Genomic DNA, 21310 nt, shown 5'->3' with positions numbered 1-21310 from the left:
TGAAAAGATTTTAAAATATAGATGTTTTCATCGAAATAGATAAAAGCAAATTAAAGTGAAAAATACATGCCAAATACTATGAGACGTATTAACTCTCTCTCTCTATATATAGTTTATAGTTAGCTGATAAATTTAAATAATATGAAACGAAAACGACATTTCATATCATGCAAAACGACGTAAATAAAAGTATTTATGTATAGGTACCAAAGTGTTGGATTGATATGAAAGGAAATAATCTTCCTCAAGGACTTGGAAGAAAGTTTGCAGTTTGATGAGGAACGACAGCATGGCTTAAAGTAGCATTTTTGGATGCCTTGGAATTTAATAATGATGCAACTTTTTGATATGGCATTTTCTTTGTGTTGTAAAGTGCTCGAGACAACATGGAGCAGTCCATCTTAGAAAATGGTTAATTTTAAAATTGAAAAAAAAAATAATTGTAATCAATATTTTGTACGGTGTAATTGGACACTGAAATAAAGTAAACAACTTTTAACTAAAATCAATAAAAAAAAAAATTTGAAAAAACTAGAGTTGAGTTCGGGACTTATTTGTGTATGATGAAAATGTTTTAGCATTCTATAACACCAAAACGCTAGCCAAAATTTATATGTTGAATTGAAATCATTATTTAAATAAAATTAATCTAAAAAATAAGATATTTAAAATATGTCTTATTTTAGTGTTTATCATTCTAATATTTGAAACAATGAACCCGTAAAATAAGTGGAGGGTGTGTCCTATTAAATAGACTTTATTGAGAAAATTTTTATCACACCAAAAGAATGAGAAATTATTACAATTTCTCAAAATCCTTCCTAAGGTCGTTTTTAAATGAAGAATTTTGTTAAATCATTTTTTTAATGAGACCAAATCTTGGACTACTTAGATATTGATCGTTCATCTCAAGAATTTAGAAATAATAAACTTACATGTACTTTTAAATTTGATTGGAGGGTTTTTTCAGCAAAAAGATGTAAGTTATTAAAAAAGATTAGTTAGGTTTTTTCAGCAAAAAGATGTAAGTTATTAAAAAAGATTAGTTAGGAAATGGTATGAAATGGTAGATTTAATATTCAATGTTTAAAAACATAATATATATATATATATATATATATATATATATATATATATATATATATATAATTCTAATTGATTTAAATTTTTTTATGAAAGATTTGAAATTTACTTAAAAAAAAATTTAATGAATGATTTTTAAAAAAACTTTGAAATTTTTTAAATAGAAATTAGATTGAAGTAATTAACAATATAATAAACAAAATCAAAGATGACAACGTAACAAATTAAGCAAATAATTAAGAAAAACAATATTCTTTCAAAAAATACTGAGGATTAATATATCCGACTCCCAAAAAATCGACTACTCATTTCAAGAATCTAAAAATAATAAACTCCTAGATAGTTCTAAATTCATTCGTCGAACTTTTGTAAGAAAAAAGTGCAGACCGAACAATGACACAAAAAAAATTCAAATGAGTACTTATTAACCCCTATTATATTTTGGACTTTGTATCCCCTAAAAACAGCAAATTTTAAAAATATTAAGATTTATAGTAAAATTGGTGTTGTAGACTTCTCTTTTAATTTATCTTAACCGATTATACCATTTGTATATGAAAATTATTTTTCGTCACGTCATATACAATATATTTGTATAGATAAAAAAATGATACAATATATGATAGATTTACAGATACAATGTATTTATAAAAACCATCAATTTTGGATTTTTTTTTTTTTTAATTTTAGGACTATATAAGATTACACAAATATCCCCTAGAATTATGTGGGCAATTTATATAGAATTTTCGAAATTTTAGGTTTCAAATCAATTAATTAACAATTTATTTCTATCATTCATAATTTATATAGAAATGACTATTTTAATTCAAATTTTTTTATCACCTCTAAAATAATGGTTAATGTAATTTCATCAGTTTTCGTTTCATAAAGTTCATTTTAATATCTATTAATATTTTATTATATAATACATAATACATATCTTTCATATTTCTAATAAGAATTTGATGTTAGATTTTATAACATCCAATAAACGCATCAATTTGAAATCTTTTAAATGATCATATCCCTAAAATATTTTAGGCAAACATAAATATAAATTCTAACTTTTTTTAATTATTTATATTTTAAAATATTTATAATTTTTTTTTTGAATTTAAATATCTAAAAAATATAATGCTTAATAACAATTTAAATTTAAAATTTTATCATTTCTAAGATTATCCACTTATTTTATTAAAAAATTTCTCCTAAAGTCGTACTATTTAGTTTAGTTGATATCATAAAATAATGACAAACATAAATTCAATATCTTTGGATTATTTATATTCCAAAATATTTATAAAAGTTTGAATTTAAATACCTCAAAAATATAAGAATTTCTTTTTTTTATATATATATTTTCAGATGAAAATTCTTATCCCATAGGCACAATGTATTTGTGTAGGTTAAAATGATGAAATATAACTCAGTTGTGTAAAAATATTAAATAAATATTTATTTTCGCGATGAATCTGAGAATTTGATTGAATCAACATCTCTAGATTTATGCCTGCAATTTAGACCATATTTTCGTGTTTGTAGGTTTCAAATCAAGTGATTAGCAATTTATTTAGTTGTGGTTGTTAAAATTAAAATTGTATCTTACCCCTATAATTACGATACACTTAATGTATATACGATTATTCTAATAAAATTTTCATATTTTCTCTATAATCGTGGTACTTGATTGATTTCCCTAAACTTTTCATATTTCTAATAACAATTTATTTAACATAACAATAAATTAAAATTAAAATCGTATCTTACCTCTATAATTATGATGCATTTAATAGGATTATTCTAAGAAAATTTTGATCTCCCTTATAATCGTGCTATTTGATTGATTTTCCTAAAACGATGTCAAACATAATTTCAAAATTTTAGGATTATCTTGTTAATATCCCTTATCTATTTTTCATAATTGTTTTTTAAAAATAGATTTTAAATTTTGATTTGTAATCGTCAAAATATTAAAATTGCTTTAAAAATTTATAAAATAGGCATTGTTAATAATAATTTGAATTTTAAATTTTATCATCCCTAAATTCGTGCTAAGATTATCCATTTATGTTATTAAAATTTTTATCATCCCCTAAAATCGTGTTATTTGCTTCATATCTCCAAAATAATGACAAACATAAATTTAACCTTTTTGAACTATTTATGTTCCAAAATTTATAAAAAAAAAATTGAATATTTTATTTTTGGAAGGAATTAATTGAGAAGAAAAGATTTATTTTATTTAAATTGGAAAAGAAAAAATGAGAATGAAGATATTTAAGGGAAAAGAATAATATAATAATATTTATTAATAATAATAATATTATTATTACTATTCAACTTCTTCTTCACTCTCACCAAACCCTAGCCGCCGACGACACTTCCATCTTCGTTCGAGTGTTCTCCGTCCAGTCGTGATCTCCAACTTTGTAGTCATCCCCTCCATTCGGTTGACTGAGAACTAAACCGTATGAAAATGTCTCCTTCACTGCACGTCGCTAGTCATATTTTTACTTCATCTAAAGCCAAGTGCCTTTGCACCGCTTGTTCCTTCATGCATCGCACACCCAGCCGCGCCGGTCTCCTTCATCACCATTCGCTTGCTGATGTTTGATATTCACAATTATATCATATATAAACTATAACTAAAAACTAAAAAGATATTACACTTTACATTTTTTTTTCTAACCTTGAAGGAGAAAATCCTTTGATTTGCGCTGAATGTATAAAGACTTTGAAGGTTTTGAGAAGGACGAAGCTTGAAGCTAAAATATTTTCTGCAACTGAACGAAGACTTTGAAGATTTTGTGGAATCAAGGAAAGTGGAAGAGAGTGAAGCTAAATTCTTTTTGGCTTTGAATACCTAAACGTGCACAATTTCAACAAGGATGTGTTATTTAATTACATGGTATTTGAGTTTTAGGTGAACAATTGTATTTAAGATTGTTTTTGAATTGGCTAAGGGCATTTGAGACATTGTTCCATTTATTTATTTTTTAGATTTTTCAATTTTGCTATTCTAACAATTTAAAAATAAGTTTTTTATTTTTCCAAAGTAAAACTCATAATTTGTTATTCTTCTTGACAACCCATGTATTTAGGGGATGATGAGGGTGCTAAAAGGGTGTCTATCTAGTAGGAGATACTTTGATGCATCTTACTTATCCAAAAGCAAACTGCCAAAGGAAACATGAAATACGTACATGTATTTAAGCATAGATGAAACATAAATAAAATATGAATTTGAGAGTATATGGGTTAGATGGAATACTAAGAATAAGGAAGAAAACCACGTATTGTTTATTAAAATAAAGTGAAATAGGATTTCAACTAAAGAAATAAAAGAAAAGAAAAAGAGAAAAGATAGAAGAAGAATAATTAATTAAAAAAATAGGGTTTTTTTTTATAAAAAAATATAACAAAACAGTAAAATATTGACACTGTATATAATCGTTTGAAAAAGGAAAAAGGCCACAGTCTCACAATGTAAAAGATAAAAAATGCTCCAATTAATACACGATTAATCGGCCACACATTTGGGAGTAATCTTTTTCTAAAAGGTCATGTACAATGAATTTTAATTCATATTTTTTTAAAAATATTGATTAGAAGGCTATTCATATACGATGAATTTTGAGAAATTGTACTATTTACTCACTTTGTTGAGGTGAATTTTTTTTCTTAATATAGTTTAATTGATGGATTTTCTTCCCTTTATTTTGAGGGATGATCGCTTCAAATATTGGAGAAATAAAAACAAAATAAGACATTGTTTTAAAAATAGAAATTTTCAACTTAAGTTTGGAAGGAAAAAGGAAGGATAAAACATATGCCATGGTTGGGCTAACACGTTTCTCTTACACAAATAATTCATGAATTTAACTTTAGTTTTGATAGACCATTTTTAATAAAATTAAAATTTTATTTATTTTATTTCAATGTGTAGCACACCGTTAAAAAGAAAAGATTTGTGAAGAGTCCTATTTTATTTTAAAAATTGACTCTTTCTAAGGATATATGTCAGCCGCTTCACATCATCATGAACACATGACGACACATGTGTCGTCACCAGCGGTTAGTGCAACTGAAAATTGTTGGGATGTATGATATTTTGGAAAAGTACATAAGCTATTTGAATTGATGTTTGATTGTTTTATATATGCAATTATCCATTCATAAAAGAGCCCAAGGTTATTTTATTTAACTTGAGAAGTATGCAGTAGACATACAAGTGGCGATCATATCTCCACATAAACGATTTAGATAAAAAGTTTATATAAGATTGAAGAGTGCAATGCTTACTCTCTTTTTATAACACCGTTGACTAAATATTAACATTTCATAGGATGACCATATATAACTGGTCTTCAAACCTCAATGAGTTATATGAACTTCATTCTAAGATGACAAATCTTTTAATCTATATGGTAAGAGTAGTCAGTTTCATTGATTCCATGTCTAACCATTTTGAAAATTTGTTCGAGTTAGGGAGAGAAGTATATAACTAGCTACACAAGCTGATGAAATCTACTTCTTTCCATTTAGGATAAGTAAATGAATTTATCCACTAAGAGTTGATTTCGGGTATTGAACAATAAGTACTCACCCTCTCGTTGGCCTAAGATGACTTTAATTAAATTAAAGTAAATATGATTTATATCAAAACTATAGGTCAGAGAGAGTTAAGCATTTTATATGATTTAAATGTATGTTTAATTAAATATGTAATACTTAATTGAATTTAATTTTAATTAATAGGATTAATTGTTGTTATTATTGTTGGTTGTTTAATTTACTAATTAGTTAAGGAGCTTAATTAATTATCATTAATTATAATAAAATTAAAAATAGTTAAATTTAGGGACATTTTAAAAATAACAAAATAAATTAAAATTTTTAAAAATAACAAAATAAATTAAAATATTTACAAGCTAGAGCAAAATTTTGGATTCTATCGCTTGATAGTCTTCTATCATTATAATTGGTGATAGAATTTGTTATATGTTTCGGTAAAATTTACTATTTTTAAAATTTTTCTTAAATTTATTAATAATTAATGAGATTAAAATTATTATTTAATTAAGTTAATAATATTAATTAATTATGATTTTAATTAAATTAAACGTAGAATTTAATTTTAATTAACAAAAATTATTGTAAATGAGAACGGCTAGAAAATATAACAAAATTTCATATTCTTTTAATAGATAGATATTGGTAAACATCAATTATCAAATATTATTAAGACATTTTGATTATCAATTATTATTAAGTAATTGATAGACACCGAAATAAATCTTTCAATGTTTATCATTGATATAATTTGAAACTTTGCTATATTTTGGAAAGATTTTTCTTCATTATATTATATTTGAAAATGTCATTTAATTAAATTAAAATTAAATAATATTAAAGATAATTGTAATGAGTAGTAATTTTCGTAGTAGTAATTAAGTAAATAGCAACATTTTAATAAAATTATAAAGACAACTCAGTCTATAAAAAAATTTAGGAATATTTTCGAAAAATGTTGCTCTATATACTAATATTTTGAATCTAATTACAATATTTATGATTATATTTTTAAATTAAGCATATTCTTTCCAACTTCTTCTCCCTTACCCAATATCATCTTTTCAAACCTCATGTAAAAGCATATTATATAAACCCTATGGGATAGGATTTTACATTATGATGATAACTTTAAAGAGAGAAAAAAATGTCATTTCAAATACTTGAATGTGATTGTAAGGCACCGAAGAAAGCCACTTTAAGCCATGGTGTCGTTCATCGTCGTCGAACTGCAAAGTTTCCTCCAAGTCCTTGGGGAGATTATTTCCTTTCCTGTGAATTCAGCATTTTGGTACCTACACATAATTAAATATAATATGACTTTGATTTATGTCGTTGTTTTGCATGATCAAATGTCTTTCTCGTTACATATTATTTTAATTTATCAGAAAACTATACTTTAATTTAGTCTCTCTCATATTTGGATGTGATTTCTCAATTTCAGTACTTCATATCTTTCTCAATGTTTCCACTAAATATATCTCAATTTGAACATCTTTCAATGATGAGGTTCCTACTTAATTTTTTTTTTTTATAAAGCTTGATGTTGTTGGGGTATGATCATGGACGGATTTATTAAGGGGTCAGGGACACGTATCCCTCACTTTCTCAATTTTTGTATTTTAATATTAATTTTGAAGTGTTAAATTACAATATATCTTAAATAATGCTACATTAATATTAAGTTTTGCCTTAGGTATAGTGGCTGAGCTCTTAAAAATAAGTTTATATTATTAATATTAAATTTTGCTATATTTATAAATATTTTAGTTTATTTTGTTATTTTTAAAAATATCTCTTAAAAATAAGTTAATTCATTTTGTTACTATTTAAAAACATTCCATATATATATAAATATCAAAAGTGCTACTGATATTTGTTTTTTTTTTTTTCAGTCATCATAATAAATGGTAAATGTTTGTTTTTGGTCTTGCTGTAGAACAACACAAAAAATGAGGATGATGAGAATAATGTGAAGAAAGATGTTGAAAAGCTAAAAGAAGATGTGATAAGAATGTTTCGGGCTGTTTCTGAGAATTCTTCGCAAACGTTAAGTTTGATCGAATCAATTCAACGTTTAGGTTTGACTGACCATTTTGAAAAGGAAATCAATGAATTCTTAAACATGCCAAACTCTTTTAACCTTGATGACAACGAAGAAGATATTTACTATACTACCCTTAAATTTCGATTGCTTAGACAACAAGGTTACTCTATTGGATGTGGTAAGTAAAGTTCAATAAACTTATTTTTGTTTAAACTCTTTTTTCAAAAAATTGTTTAAAATATTATTTAAAAATATAGCATGTGTAGCTTTTAAACACTTTAGTTTTTTTCAAAATAACTTTAAAACAGTGGGTTTAACAGCCAGTTGAAAATTTATTTTTGTTAAGTGTAGTTTGTGTTTCCTCCGCACCATATAACTTCTTGCAAGCTTTTTAATTTTTTTTTTGTAGCGAGAAGATTTATAAGTATATTTTAGGGCATATTTTTACCTTTTTTCTTATCTTTTTCTCCCAAAATTTGATTACTCAGTATGAACTTGGGTTCGTAATCTATTTTTAAAATAGTTATTATATAGGAAAATTTTAAAAAATAGTAAGATTTTACAAAATATTTACAACTCATAGCGAATTCTATCACTAATAGTCATTGATATGCTACCGTGATAAAATCCAAAATTTTACTATAGTTTGTAAATATTTTATTTTATTTTCCTATTTTTAAAAATGCCTTTATTATATATATATATATAAAGATTAAAAGCAGACATTGTGAATCTCAAATTTAGAAAAACTAAATGGATTGGATCTCACCCCATTATAAAGATAGACAAGCTACTCCTGAATAAACAACCATCTTTAAAAAAAAAAACGTTCAAAAAAATGTACAAACTAATAGATAACACTAAGAAATTCATCTCAAAATCAATTAACAATATGAAAAGTATATCATCTATGTCTAAAAAGAAGTGAGAGAATTTTTTATTTTTCAAACATAGAGTTCTAGACTTTTTAAGGTTTGTTTGGTAACGTTCCTGTTACTTGTTTCCGGTTTCTTTTTTCATTTTTTAAGAAACAGAAATGTTTAGTAACATTTCATGTTCTTGTTATACGAGAAAGTAAAAACGTTTTTCATTTTATAAGGAATTATTGGAAAAAAAATTCTCCTATTATGTTTCTCAATTATTTTTATTAGTTTTCTTTTTCTTTTCCTTTTTCTCAATTATTTATATGGTTTCTTTTTTATTTTTTTCAAATATATTAATTGATTTTTTTCTTCTTTTTTCAATTTCTTTTTATTGGTTTCTTTTTCATTTTTCTCAATTTTTTCTATTGGTTTTCTTTTTCTTTTTCTCAATTATTTTTGTTATTTTTATTTTCTTTTTTTAAAATTATTTTTATTGGTTTTCTTTTCATTTTTCTCCATTATTTTTATTGGTTTACTTTTTTTCTCAATTATTTTCATCTGTTTCATTTTTATTTTTTTAAAATTTTTTTATTGATTTTCTTTTATTTTTTCTCAAATACTTTTCTATTTACTTTTCCTTTTCTATTTTTACACGTGATTTCATTTTTCTTCCTCTTATTTCTATCTTCTTCCCCAAATAACCACTCTCCACTTGGTTTCATTTTTCTTCCTCTTATCTCCATCGCCTTTTCCAAATAATCATTGTTTTTCTCTTCCTCTCATTGTCTTCTTCATCTTCCTCCTTGCCTCTTATCGTGCTCCTCTACACGACGTCTTTCTCTTCGTCAGATTTGGATTTCCCTCTTTCTCTTTGCGGGAATATGAGTTTTCGCTATGGATTTTCGCCAGATCTGTGTTTTCGTCGTGGGTCTTTATCTTTCTTTTTGTCTTGGATTTCAGTCATCCTCTTCATCATGGGTTTTTTGTCTTCCTCCTCATCGGCTCTGACCTTCAAATCTCACTCTTCATCTTGATCTCCATAAGATTAGTAGAAGACCTTTCTATCTAGTTTTGATAAAGTGAGTGTTGTAATTTTTAATGAAATTAGATGTGAATAAAATAACATGAATAAAATAAAAACAAATCTAGAAGAAAATAAGGAAACAATAAATAGTTGTCAAACATATTTTCTGATTCTGTTTCTTTTTTTCATGAACAAGAAGCAAAAACAGTTATCAAACACATTTATGTTTTTTGTTCTAAAAAAAATAAACAAGAAATGGAAACGTTACCAAACGAACTTTTAACATGTCCTTTCAAGATGGTGTTTGATTGACTTGAGAAAAAAGAATTTATTTAAAAAAAATATTTTTATTCAAAAAACATTTTGGAAGTGTTTCCAAATCCGATTTTAAGTGTAGGTTGTCAGACACTTCAATTTCTTTTCAAAATGACTCATTTTAAAAATTAAAAACTTAGGCAAGTTAAATCAAACACACTCACAAACTATTGAGAAAGATTTAGAAAATTGCTATATCGAATGCACGAGAATCATGAAGGTTTTTAAAATTGTTGATTAATTTGTTTAGTAAATTTTAAACAGAGATATTCAATAAGTTCACAAATGAAGAGGGAGATTTCAAAGAATCAATTGTGAAGGGAAAAAGGGAAATAATGAGTTTGTATGAAGCATCACATTGGAGAATGAATGGAGAGATTATATTGGATAAAGCTTTGGCATTTACAACTACTAAGCTTCAAGAAATGGCTATGGATGTTAGCTCTCCGTTTAGAGATGAAGCTGCATATGCTTTGAAATGGCCAATCCTTAAGGCTTTGCCAACCCTTATCACCAAACACAATATCTCTATCTATGAAAAGGATCCACTGAAGAACAATATTTTGCTCAAGTTTGCAAAGTTGAATTTCAATGCCATGCAAAAACTTTACCAGAAAGAACTACATGAAATTTCAAGGTGATATCATGTGAACCTTTTTTCTCACTAAAGATCATGTTTTGTTGAAAATTAAATTAAATAATGGCATTTGCACTCTTTGGTTTTCTTTTTGAAACTTTGTAATTTGTATATTCTTTTGTAAATGAATAAAATATATAGGTGGTGGAAAGATTCAAAATGGATGGAAGAACTATCTTTTGCAAGAGATAGGATTGTGGAAAGCTACATTTGGGCATTGGGAATATGTCATGAATCTAAATATTCTCATGGTAGAATAATAATGGCCAAACTTGCTGCTCTTGTAACTGTTCTTGATGACACATATGATGCGTACGCTACACTTGATGAACTTGAGCTATTCACAAATGCAATTGAAAGGTTTGAAAATTTTATAAATTTTAAAATATGTCAACATAAAAATAATTTGACTAAGTCATGTACCATCAACAAAAGTTTAAAGATTTCAATCTTTAGCACCATATATTATAGTTCTAAAAAAAATCATTTGTAGCTATAAAATGATATATTTGTTTTAACCACGGGACGCATCATTATTGATAGTTCTTTAGTAAAATTGAACGGAAATTGTTATTTATACTTATACATATATACAAGTATTTATATAATTACTTCAACTTTTGATTGAATTTCAGATGGGATATTAATGAAACTTCGAAGCTCCCCAAGTACATGAAATATTTTTATGAAGTTATCTTTAAATATTACGAGGAGATAGATAATAGTATCAACAAGGACAACATTCAATATGCTATTCACTATGTAAAAGAAGCGGTGAGAAGTTCTAATTTTCTCAATGATTAATTAATGTGATAATGTATATTTATAAATTTTCATAAAGTAGATCTCTTTTTCTCTAATATTTTTGGTGTGAATATTTTTTGTGTATAGATGAAAAGGCAGTGTAGAGTTTATTTTGAAGAAGCCAAATGGTTTTACGAAGGTTATGTGCCAACAATGGAAGAGTACATGAAAGTGGCAATTGTGTCAACTTGTTATCATCTTTTTGTTCAAATATCATTTGTTGGAATGGGAGTTGCTGCTTCACAAGAGGCTTTTCAATGGATTGAGAGTGACCCAATGCTTCTCAAAGCAAGTGGAATAATTGGGAGACTCATAAATGACATAACTTCCCACCAGGTATTCACACAAGTCATTACATTAAAATAAAATATTTTAGGTTAATTAGTTAGTTTCACATACTCACACTCAAGCATGCCGCAGCTAGAAAAATCTAAGAGAATTATGGTAAGTTGTTTTTTAGAAATAACGTGGAAATTAGAAAAAGAAACCACCAAATTTGTAAATCATAGTGGAAACCATGATGTGTTTGAAAACTAATTATTTCAAAACAAACTAACGAACACAAAAACCCAAAAGCATACAAAGTTTAGATATAATATTTAATTGTTACTTGGAAGGAAAAGACCCAACACAATGCATTGTAATTTGTAAAAGTAAAAATTTGCCAAGGAAGTTGTTTCTACAACAACAAAAAACAACCGAGAAATGAATAAAAGTAAGAAAATAAAATTACTTGATGGAAAATTTTTTACCAAAAGAATGAAAATTATTAACTGTACTTCTATGAGAGTTCATCATCTTCTTCTTCCTTTACTCTTTTACTGTGCATGTTATTTTTCTTTCAAGGTTCAACATCCATTAAAGGCTAGCTTGAAAGAAACAATAAAAGAAAGCAAATCAAAGTTTGGTTCGTGAGATTGAGAAGAAAAAAACAAAGCTTGAGAGCTTGAGAGAAACCATTGAAGAACAGAGAGAAATTTCACCATATTTCAGTACAAATTAGTTCAATAGTACACAGTAATTTACATTAACCCTAAAACTACGTGTTCTTCAAAGAGTTTACAAACGTGTCTCATCCACCATCTCTCATTTTACCGACCACAAATTGTGGGCATTTTCTTTGAAGTCAGTTTGCTTTTAATTGGGCTTATAAAACAAATAAACCCAACAGGGAGTCTAGGAAAAATCGTATGATCCACGAGAGGACTAGAAAAGCAAACTCATGAGGAGAGCTTGGCGTGAGCTCTGAGAGCGAGACCCCATGGGGAGCTTTGAAAACTTGGAGGATCCACGAAGAGCTTAAGAGAGCTCAAAGTAAAGAGAGCTAGAGTGAGCTTCAGAGATAACTTCTAGGTCAGATGAGAAGAGCTTTATTTATTTATATACATATATATATATATGTATATATAAATACATAAGCTCATATATAAAACACACATCAGAAAAACTTAGTGTGAGCTCACAATGAGTCCCCGTGGAGAGCTCACATTAGGACCTATGGAGAGTGCTTATTGAAGCTCAGTAAACCAATGTCAAATTATTATCGGTTTCTATCTAGACGGCCTTAAGGAATATTTTAAATTTTGCTATAAGTTGTAAATAGTTTAATCCATTTTTCTGTACTTACAAATACCTTTCAATTATCTCATTATATAAATTGATTATTTGGCCAAATCAAATTGTTATAGTAAAATGTTTGTTGTTTTTCCTTGTTACAGTTTGAACAACAGAGAGGTCATATTGCTTCCGCAGTAGAATGCTACATGAAACAATATGAAGTATCAGAAGAAGTTGCTGTGATTGAATTACAAAAAGAAATTGAAAAAGCATGGAAAGATGGAATAGAAGATTATATAATGAAATCGACAAAGTTTTCAAATGCGATTCTCATGCGTGTGCTAAATCTGGCTAGACTCTCAGACTTTTATTATAAGAAAGAAGATGGTTATACATTCTCCCATGGAGAAACCAAAGATTTTGTTACCTATATGCTTATAGACCCTTTGCCATAAATTGACATCCATTTAAGTAAAAGAATGATTGTAACATGCATATGTACTTATCAAGCAAAGGCTGTGTGTTATGATAAACTTCTCTTATATACACGTACGTATACGTATTTTATTCAATAAAAGTAAGTTGTTTGGGTTGTTTAAGTTTAATATATGTCAAGAAGTATATTTTAAATTTTCCATACAAATGATCATTTTTAATCTTTTTCCACATGTTTAATGTACTCTACAATACTTTCTAAGGTGATACAAATTAGATTAATTTAAAAATATCACTATAACAAAATGGGTTTTGCTTAACGCTTAAAAACGGTCAAGTATTTGTTTACTTGACGCTTAAAAATTATCAAGTATCTATTTACTTGACGCTTTTAAATGTGTCAAGTAATCTAATATAAAAAATAAGAGAGGTACACTTGACAGTTTTTAAGTATCAAGTAAGACCAGTTTACTTGATAGGTAAAAAGCATCAAATATATGAAATTACTTGACGCTTTTTACACTTCAAATAATCCAGTGTCAAGAATAAGAGAAGTTTTGTTTGATAGTTTTTAAGCGTCAAGTATAATTATATTTGACAGTTTGTAAACGTCAAATATATACGATTTGTTGACATTTTTTACATGTCAAAAATTTATTAACTCTTGACACGTTTTGCATGTTTTTTTAAAAAACTTATATATTTTAAAATATCCTCATAATTTATCGTGCACCTATGTTTTGACGTTCAACAATGCAAAACATATATAAGTAAAACAAGAGAGTACATGTACAAATGTGTTCAAGTACACATTAATTGAACAATTGAATCAACTAAACTTTTTCTATCAAAGAACTAATAATACTTTAACATATTGCATATATATATATATATATATATATATATCAATGAAGCATATACATAAATGTAGTTAGCCTATACTTCTAACAACAGCCTAAACTTTCCATCTATGTGTAGCCTAACTATAGATGTATCAATGAAATTTCAACTAAACTAATTCTCCTAGCTATATCAAGCATATCAACAAAATATCATACCTATATCCAGTATATCAACAAAATTTGTCTATCTAACCCAAAATATAATAACCATAAAGCAAACGTGGCCACCTAGAAAATCAGCAAGCTCCATGCACACTTCATCCAACTCGAATTGACTATATGGGCTCCTTGTATCAATCTGATATGAAACCCAATTAAAATATTAGAGTTAATACTTTGATTAGTTGAATTGTAGAAAATAATTCAAATAATCATTTAAACACAACATACTGAATATGTGACTACTATGCTCCCAAATTTAGAGTCGTACGTTGAAAACAAATAGACCAAAGTTAGAGTCTAAAACGTGTGATGTAACCTCAAACAATTCATAAAACCAAGTTGTAGATATAACTCGCACTTATTCAATCATAACATGAAGAACAGAGGCACTCGACATTTGTAATGGAATAGAGAAAATTCAAACTGAATCAGCAAAAAAAAAACAAACAAACAGAAGAATAAAGGAGTGTATAGATCAGCAAAAAAAAAAAAAAAAAAACAGAATCAGCAAAAATTCAAACATAACAAACAGAAAATTCAAAACAAACAAACAAAATTCAAACCTCAGACACGTTTCTTCCTATCTCTCTGTGATGTTTTGAAAGTAGACTACAACAATAAAAGAGGTCTTGAAAATTAAGATAGAGTCATAGTACGTGTTGATAGTTGAAAAGAACTCCGTTGGAGAATTAGAAAAATCTTATGGAAAGACGAAGAATGAGATAGAGAAAAATAGAGGAAAAGAAAAAAAGAAGAAGAGATATCCTTGAAATGATATGTCACTATCTATAACTCTTCAACCTTCCTTCAGGAATCAAAAGCTCCTATTGTTGATTGCTCTTTGGTAAAGTTGAAGAAAGAAGAAAAAACTTGATTTGTTAATTTTTACAACTCGACTCGATGATCTCTATCAAACCCTTTAATCTCTTCCCACGGAAAACTCCTGTACAAAGTTAAACAAACACACAGTTTATCACAAAAACCTCACATTCTCTCCAAAAAACCAAAAAATTCTGACATGAAAATTCAAAAGGAAATAGCTATTAAAGCCATCAAAACCAAATATACCTATGTTGATGTTTTGGCATCAACTCAAGACCAAGCCAATCATGTTACCCCTTTAGAAAACATGATTGGGTTCTAGATTTTGGTTGCACATACCATATGACACCCTTTAATACTTGGTTCAACACATATAAAGAAATTAATGGAGAGTCAGTTTTTATTGGATCGGTCACCATGAAATTAAAAGATGGGACTGTGAAGCTTCTCAAAAATGTTACACTTGTTCCTCACCTTAAAAGAAATCTCATTTCTCTAGGAATGCTAGACTCTTTAGGCTATGAATACAAAGGAAAAGGTGGGGGTTTTCAAGATTTTATGGACTCTAGAGTAGTATTGGTTGGAGAAAAGGTAAATGATCTTTTTATAATTAAAGAGGTTGAAATGTTAAAGGAAGCTAACGTGGTTTCTGCTCTAAATCTAACTGAGGTTGATCTTTGGCACAAAAGACTATCTCACATAAGCCAAAAGGGGCTTGAGGCTCTATCCAAACAAGACATCCTACCTTAAGAAATCAACAGTAAGTTATCTTTCTGTGAACATTGTGTGCTAGGCAAAGCAAAAAAACAAAGCTTCACCAAAGTACAACACACAACTAAAGGAATCCTAGACTACATCCATTCGGATCTATGGGATCCACCCTCAACTCCAAGCCTAAGTGGCTTAAGATACATCTTATCCTTTGAAAAATCTGGATTTATTTTCTTAAAAATTAAAAGATCAAATTTTTAAAAAATTTAAAGAGTGAAAACTAATGATAGAAAAACAAGCTGATAAAGAAATCAAGTACCTTAGAACTGACAATGGTTTGAAGTTTTGTAGAGAGGTATTTAATATTTTCTGTCGGAAAAATGGTATCACAAGACATAAAATAGTGAGATACACACCTTAACAAAATGGGGTGGCAGAAAGACTCAATAGAACAATCATGGAAAGAGAAAGATGCCTACTGTCAGATGCTGTCCTAGAAGAAAAATTTTGGATTGGATCAACTGCCTATGCTATATGTACACACTGAATAGAAGGTCTCATACTTCTTTAGGATTCTTAACACCTGAGGCGAAATGGTCCAACCACCCTCCAAATCTAAGTGATCTCAAGGTATTTGAATGTGTAGTGTATGTCCATCAAAATCAAGGAAAACTAAAGGCAAGAGCTATTAAATGCATGTTTGTTGGCTTCATAAAAGGGGTAAAGGGTTTCAAGAGGTGACACCCCACTGACAAGAAGTTTATAATCAGTAAAAATGTTCATTTAAGAGCAAATGAGATGTTTATGTAAGAGAAAGATAATCTTCATGAAACGAAGATACAAGAAATTCCTAATAGATGTGAACTGGAGTTTCTTGATAGAGATGTGAAATGCATGTAGAAAACCACCAATCCACATACCCGTTGCTTACCTTTATCGACTATGACACACATCTTATCGTCACTTTTTCCTATGTCTTTTTCTTTTCTATTAATTAATTGTTAGGGCAATTATGAAATAAAAAAAGTTTAAAATTTGAATTTAAAAGTATTTGTCATGTTTGCAAAATATGAAATAAGCACCTATTGCAAGCGTTAAAGAATGAAAAGTAGCTAGTGTGGATTGCTTTCTTAATGTTATTTATTTATATTTTAAAGAAAAGTTGTAAGGCAAAAGATATATAATTTAAGAACACTCAAAAGCCCCATCTAAATCCCTCCTTGTCCATATGTATCATTGCCAAAGTTCCAAAGTTGTTTAAAACAAGGCTTAAATTATAACAAATGCTCCTCAACTCTGGTTATTGTGCATTTCACTAACTTAGAAACGAAGGGATCATTTGACGGAAGTAAGTAGGATAAAATTATGACAAAATAAAACTAACAACCGTCATCGTATTTGAAGGGATCATTTGGCTCGAAAGAAATAACCGCTTATTAAAAAACAAACAAAGAAGCATATTGTTCATTCTTGGGAAGATAATCACAACCTGAATAACTTGTGGTCTAGTAGGCACAAGTTATTCAAAGACTACGACCTGAGTACAATTTCACTAACTTTAGAGCTTTGTTAAAATAACGGTGATGTACATTGGACTTAGTACTCCAGCCCATTTGGATATCTCTGCCATATAACCTTGCTCATTACTTGAATATACTGTTGAGGGTCTAATACTGCTAAAGGAATCAGTGGAGACTCCCAGATGCACTATCACACACTAGTCTCCTTTAAAAAAATAAAAAAGTATATATGACTTTGACTCAAGTGTGTGAGATTATTCTCTACTCTTAGTTTGATAAAAGAGTATTTTCAAATATAGTGTAATATGAGCAAAAATTTTAGGTTCTATCAATGATAAATATTTTATGTTTGCTATATTTTGTAAATAGTATTTGATAAATACTCTTTACAATTGTTTGAAAACTCCTTACTTTGTTCTATTAGTGATAATTAAATATAGCAAACATCTGTCTTAAATGAAACAGTTGTGACATTAAGTTTGTATTTTGTACTTGGTGACTTGGTATGGATCATGTCATGGAAATCATATATTTAAATAGTAAATAGATATCAATTAGGTTTATGCAAACAATCAAATGTGACAATAAGAAAGAAAATCAAACAATATAAGAAATCACTACAACAAAACAAAAATAAAGTAATTAGATGACAATAAGGAAAGAATGTGATAAAGTGAAAATACACTATCTTATTCCCCTTAATTTGAGTTCCTTCTTTCATTTGTTGTTGTTGATTGACTATTTTTTGTTCTTGATTGACTACACATTCCTTCTACACCACCATGGCACATCGTTTATTTATATATATTTTTTTCGAGCTATATTTAAATGATCTCCAATTTCCCGCACCCATATCACAACTCCTATTTTTTTGAAAATCTCGTCATTGCTTGACATGTCGAGAATGGGTTAAGGTACTATATTCTACACCACCATGGTACTATATTCTTTTTTAATATTATATTTCAATGTATTTGTGATTTTTGAACTCAATTTATATTTTATTTTTGAATGCTTGATGATTACTTGATTACCACGTATGTTGAAGCAGTTAGTTAAGTTTGTTTGGCTATAGGCCTATTGATCAATTAAACCTAGAATTTAATTTGCATAAATATCTAGTTAAGGCGTGTCACCACGTGCTCGAAACGACACAAAGCGGCCGACGTCCTCAAAAGAGTTAGTTTTAAAGGAAAATAGGAGTCGTCACCAATCTTTTTTACGGTGTGATTGGACGCCGAAATAAAGTAAACAATTTTTTTAAAAAAAATGTCTGCGAAAAATAGAGTTGAGTTCGAGAGTCATTTGTGTATGGGAAAGCTATTAGCACCTCACAACACCCATTTAGAAAAACGGTGGCCAAATTTTAAATCTCGAATTGAAAACATTTTTTAATTTATTTTAAAACTAATGTCTTATTTTACCTCTCATTACTCCAATATTGAAGCAATGATCTCATAAAATAAGTGAAATAATATTCCCTAAGGAAACTTCTCACGTTAAGAAAATGAGAAATTATTACAATTTCTCAAAGTCTATTATGGGCTAGTCTTCGAATAAAGATTTTTTACAAATATTGATTAAATTCATTTTTTCTTGGAATCAAATATCGGACTCCTAAAGATATTGATCCCTCACCTTAAGAATTATAGGAAATCGGACTCCCAAATTTTCTAAATTTCATCATAGAATTTTTCTTTTTCTTTAGCGAAATAGAAGTATGTTATTAAAAAAGTTGATTAGGATTATGAAGTATATATTTATATTTTAAACCTTTTTAAAAAAAAAAATAAAAATGATAGTTTTAAAGTAAAAATTTCTAAATGGCTAAAAAATGAAATTTAAGAAATGTTTCAAAATTAAGACAATAGGAATTAATGCACAATGAAATCAAATATGTTTTACAACGAATTAAGCAAGTAAGAATTTTATTTTTTAAAAAAATATTAAAAATCGAATCTTGGACTGTCAAAGAAACGACTCCCAGATATTTCTAATTTCATCGTCGAATTTTTTTTAGAATGGTAAAATATAAAGATAAATATGATGTAAAAAAAAAACAATTAACTGATATAAAATACCGTGGTAATATTGCAAAACGTAAAATAAATATTTATAAATTTAATATTACATAATAATAACTATTAGGGAGGTAAGAACAATAAGTTAAATAAAGAAGAAAAAGAATAAAAACCATAAACAACCAAAAAAAAAAAGGAAAGAAGAAAGAAAGGAATGAAGGAAGGAATAAAAGGAAAATAAAAAGAATGAATTTTTTTATATAAAAATAGAGGTGTGGCTGCAAGTTGGGTTGTCGCCACTCATAATAATAATAAGAATTAAAGAAAATGATGGTACAAATAAATTAATAATAATAAGTTTTAAATATATATAAAAAGCAATAACAATAATGATAAAAATAAAGTTAAAAGGAGAAGGGAAAAAACTAGTAAAATACAATGAGAAGTTAAAAAAGAGCAATATAAAAAAAATATTAATAACAAATAATAGGTATATTAATAATAATAAGTATAAAAAAATAAACTTAAATATAATTACATAATCTTTTATTTTTATATATATTTTTAGAGAGAAGAAAAAGACAAAGTAAAAAAATAACAATAAAAAAATGAGAAAGCAAAAGAAAAAAAGGGTATTCATTTCTTTTTCTTTGTCTCTATCTTTATAGAGAAAAAATATATATATCAAATCCGAAAGAAAATTAGTTGTTGATGAGGTGGAGATTCTGAAGAGAGTAAATCTCTACTACATGCAACTTGAGTAATCAAATGAAATAATAAAAAACCTATCTTTTGCATAAACTTTTCCTTCAATTCTCGATTTTCTAAAAAGTTTTTCTCTAACAACTTTCTCTAAAGATTTTTTTGTAAGAAAATTTTCTCCCAAAACAATTCTTTGTTTAAAAAACTCTCTTTCTCTTTCCAAATGACAAGAGTCTCTATTTAGAAATCCACGGTATATCATAAATTACGAAAAAAATAATAAGAATAAAAATCAAATTTTGATATTATATTAATAAAGTAAATTTCATTTTTCTAAAGTAAATAAATTAAATTAAATTAAATGTGATATCTTGATATTTTGTGAAAATTTAATTAATAAATCTACAAACACGAAAATCTGGTATAAATTGTACGCATAAATCTAGGGATGTTGATTCAAATCAGATCAATCTCAAAAATAAATATTTATTTAATATTTTTACACAACTCAATTATTTGTGAATTATTTGCAAATACACTGTGATTCTGGATTATATTTCATCATTTCAATCTACACAAATACAATGTAACCGTCGGATAAGGATAAGAATTTTCCTCTATACATGTAAAATCGGCTGAAAATATAAAAAAATGAAAATTTTGTATTTTTTAGGTATTTAAACTCAAATTTTTATAAATATTTTGGAATATAAATAATCCGAAGATATTGAATTTATGTTTACCATTATTCTAGGGATATCAACTAAACTAAATAGCACGACCTTAGGAGTGAATTTGCTTTAATTAAATAAGTGGATAATCGTAATTAGCACGATTTTAGGAAATGCTAAAATTTTAAATTCAAATTGTTATTAAGCAATATATTTTAGATGTATTTAAATTCAAAAGTTTTTTATAAATATTTTGAAATATAAATAATTAAAAAACGTTGAATTTATGTTTATATTTGTCATTATTTTAGGGATACGATCATTTAAAAGATTTCAAATTGACGATTTTTTTGGATGTTATAAAATCTAACTTCAAATTGTTATTAGAAATATGAAAAATATGTATCATGTATTATGTAATAAAATATTAATAAATATTAAAAGAAACTTCATAAAATA

At 27.1% G+C, this 21310-nt stretch overlaps 1 protein-coding gene and 1 long non-coding RNA gene across 2 annotated transcripts; one reads left to right on the top strand and one right to left on the bottom strand.

Moving 5' to 3' along the window:
* The first annotated feature begins 6761 nt into the window (after positions 1 to 6761).
* On the top strand, positions 6762 to 13510 carry LOC101219443 ((-)-germacrene D synthase). The gene is made up of 7 exons (XM_011654421.2): positions 6762 to 6949; positions 7598 to 7883; positions 10172 to 10544; positions 10686 to 10904; positions 11180 to 11318; positions 11436 to 11684; positions 13067 to 13510. The coding sequence occupies exons 1-7, from the start codon at positions 6806 to 6808 to the stop codon at positions 13358 to 13360; spliced, it is 1704 nt and encodes a 567-aa protein (XP_011652723.2). The 5' UTR covers positions 6762 to 6805; the 3' UTR covers positions 13361 to 13510.
* Positions 13511 to 14164: 654 nt separating this feature from the next.
* Positions 14165 to 16819, bottom strand: LOC116402683. Its single transcript, XR_004215177.1, has 2 exons — positions 15473 to 16819; positions 14165 to 15347 (listed from the first exon to the last, which is right to left on the bottom strand). It is a non-coding gene; the product is annotated as an uncharacterized LOC116402683 (long non-coding RNA).
* Positions 16820 to 21310: the final 4491 nt, after the last annotated feature.

Source organism: Cucumis sativus, chromosome 3 (genome assembly GCF_000004075.3).
Source record: "Cucumis sativus cultivar 9930 chromosome 3, Cucumber_9930_V3, whole genome shotgun sequence".
NCBI lineage: Eukaryota > Viridiplantae > Streptophyta > Magnoliopsida > Cucurbitales > Cucurbitaceae > Cucumis > Cucumis sativus.
The sequence above is the reverse complement of the archived record's forward strand: the minus strand, read 5'-3'. Positions and strand labels throughout refer to the sequence as shown.

Excerpts from the sequence above, each read along its gene's own strand:
- LOC101219443 (XM_011654421.2), top strand. The coding sequence starts at position 6,806 with ATGTCATTTCAAATACTTGAATGTGATTGTAAGGCACCGAAGAAAGCC. Across the intron at positions 10,905-11,179 it reads TTCACAAATGCAATTGAAAG|ATGGGATATTAATGAAACTT; the intron begins GTTTGAAAATTT and ends ATTGAATTTCAG. Across the intron at positions 11,685-13,066 it reads ATGACATAACTTCCCACCAG|TTTGAACAACAGAGAGGTCA; the intron begins GTATTCACACAA and ends TCCTTGTTACAG.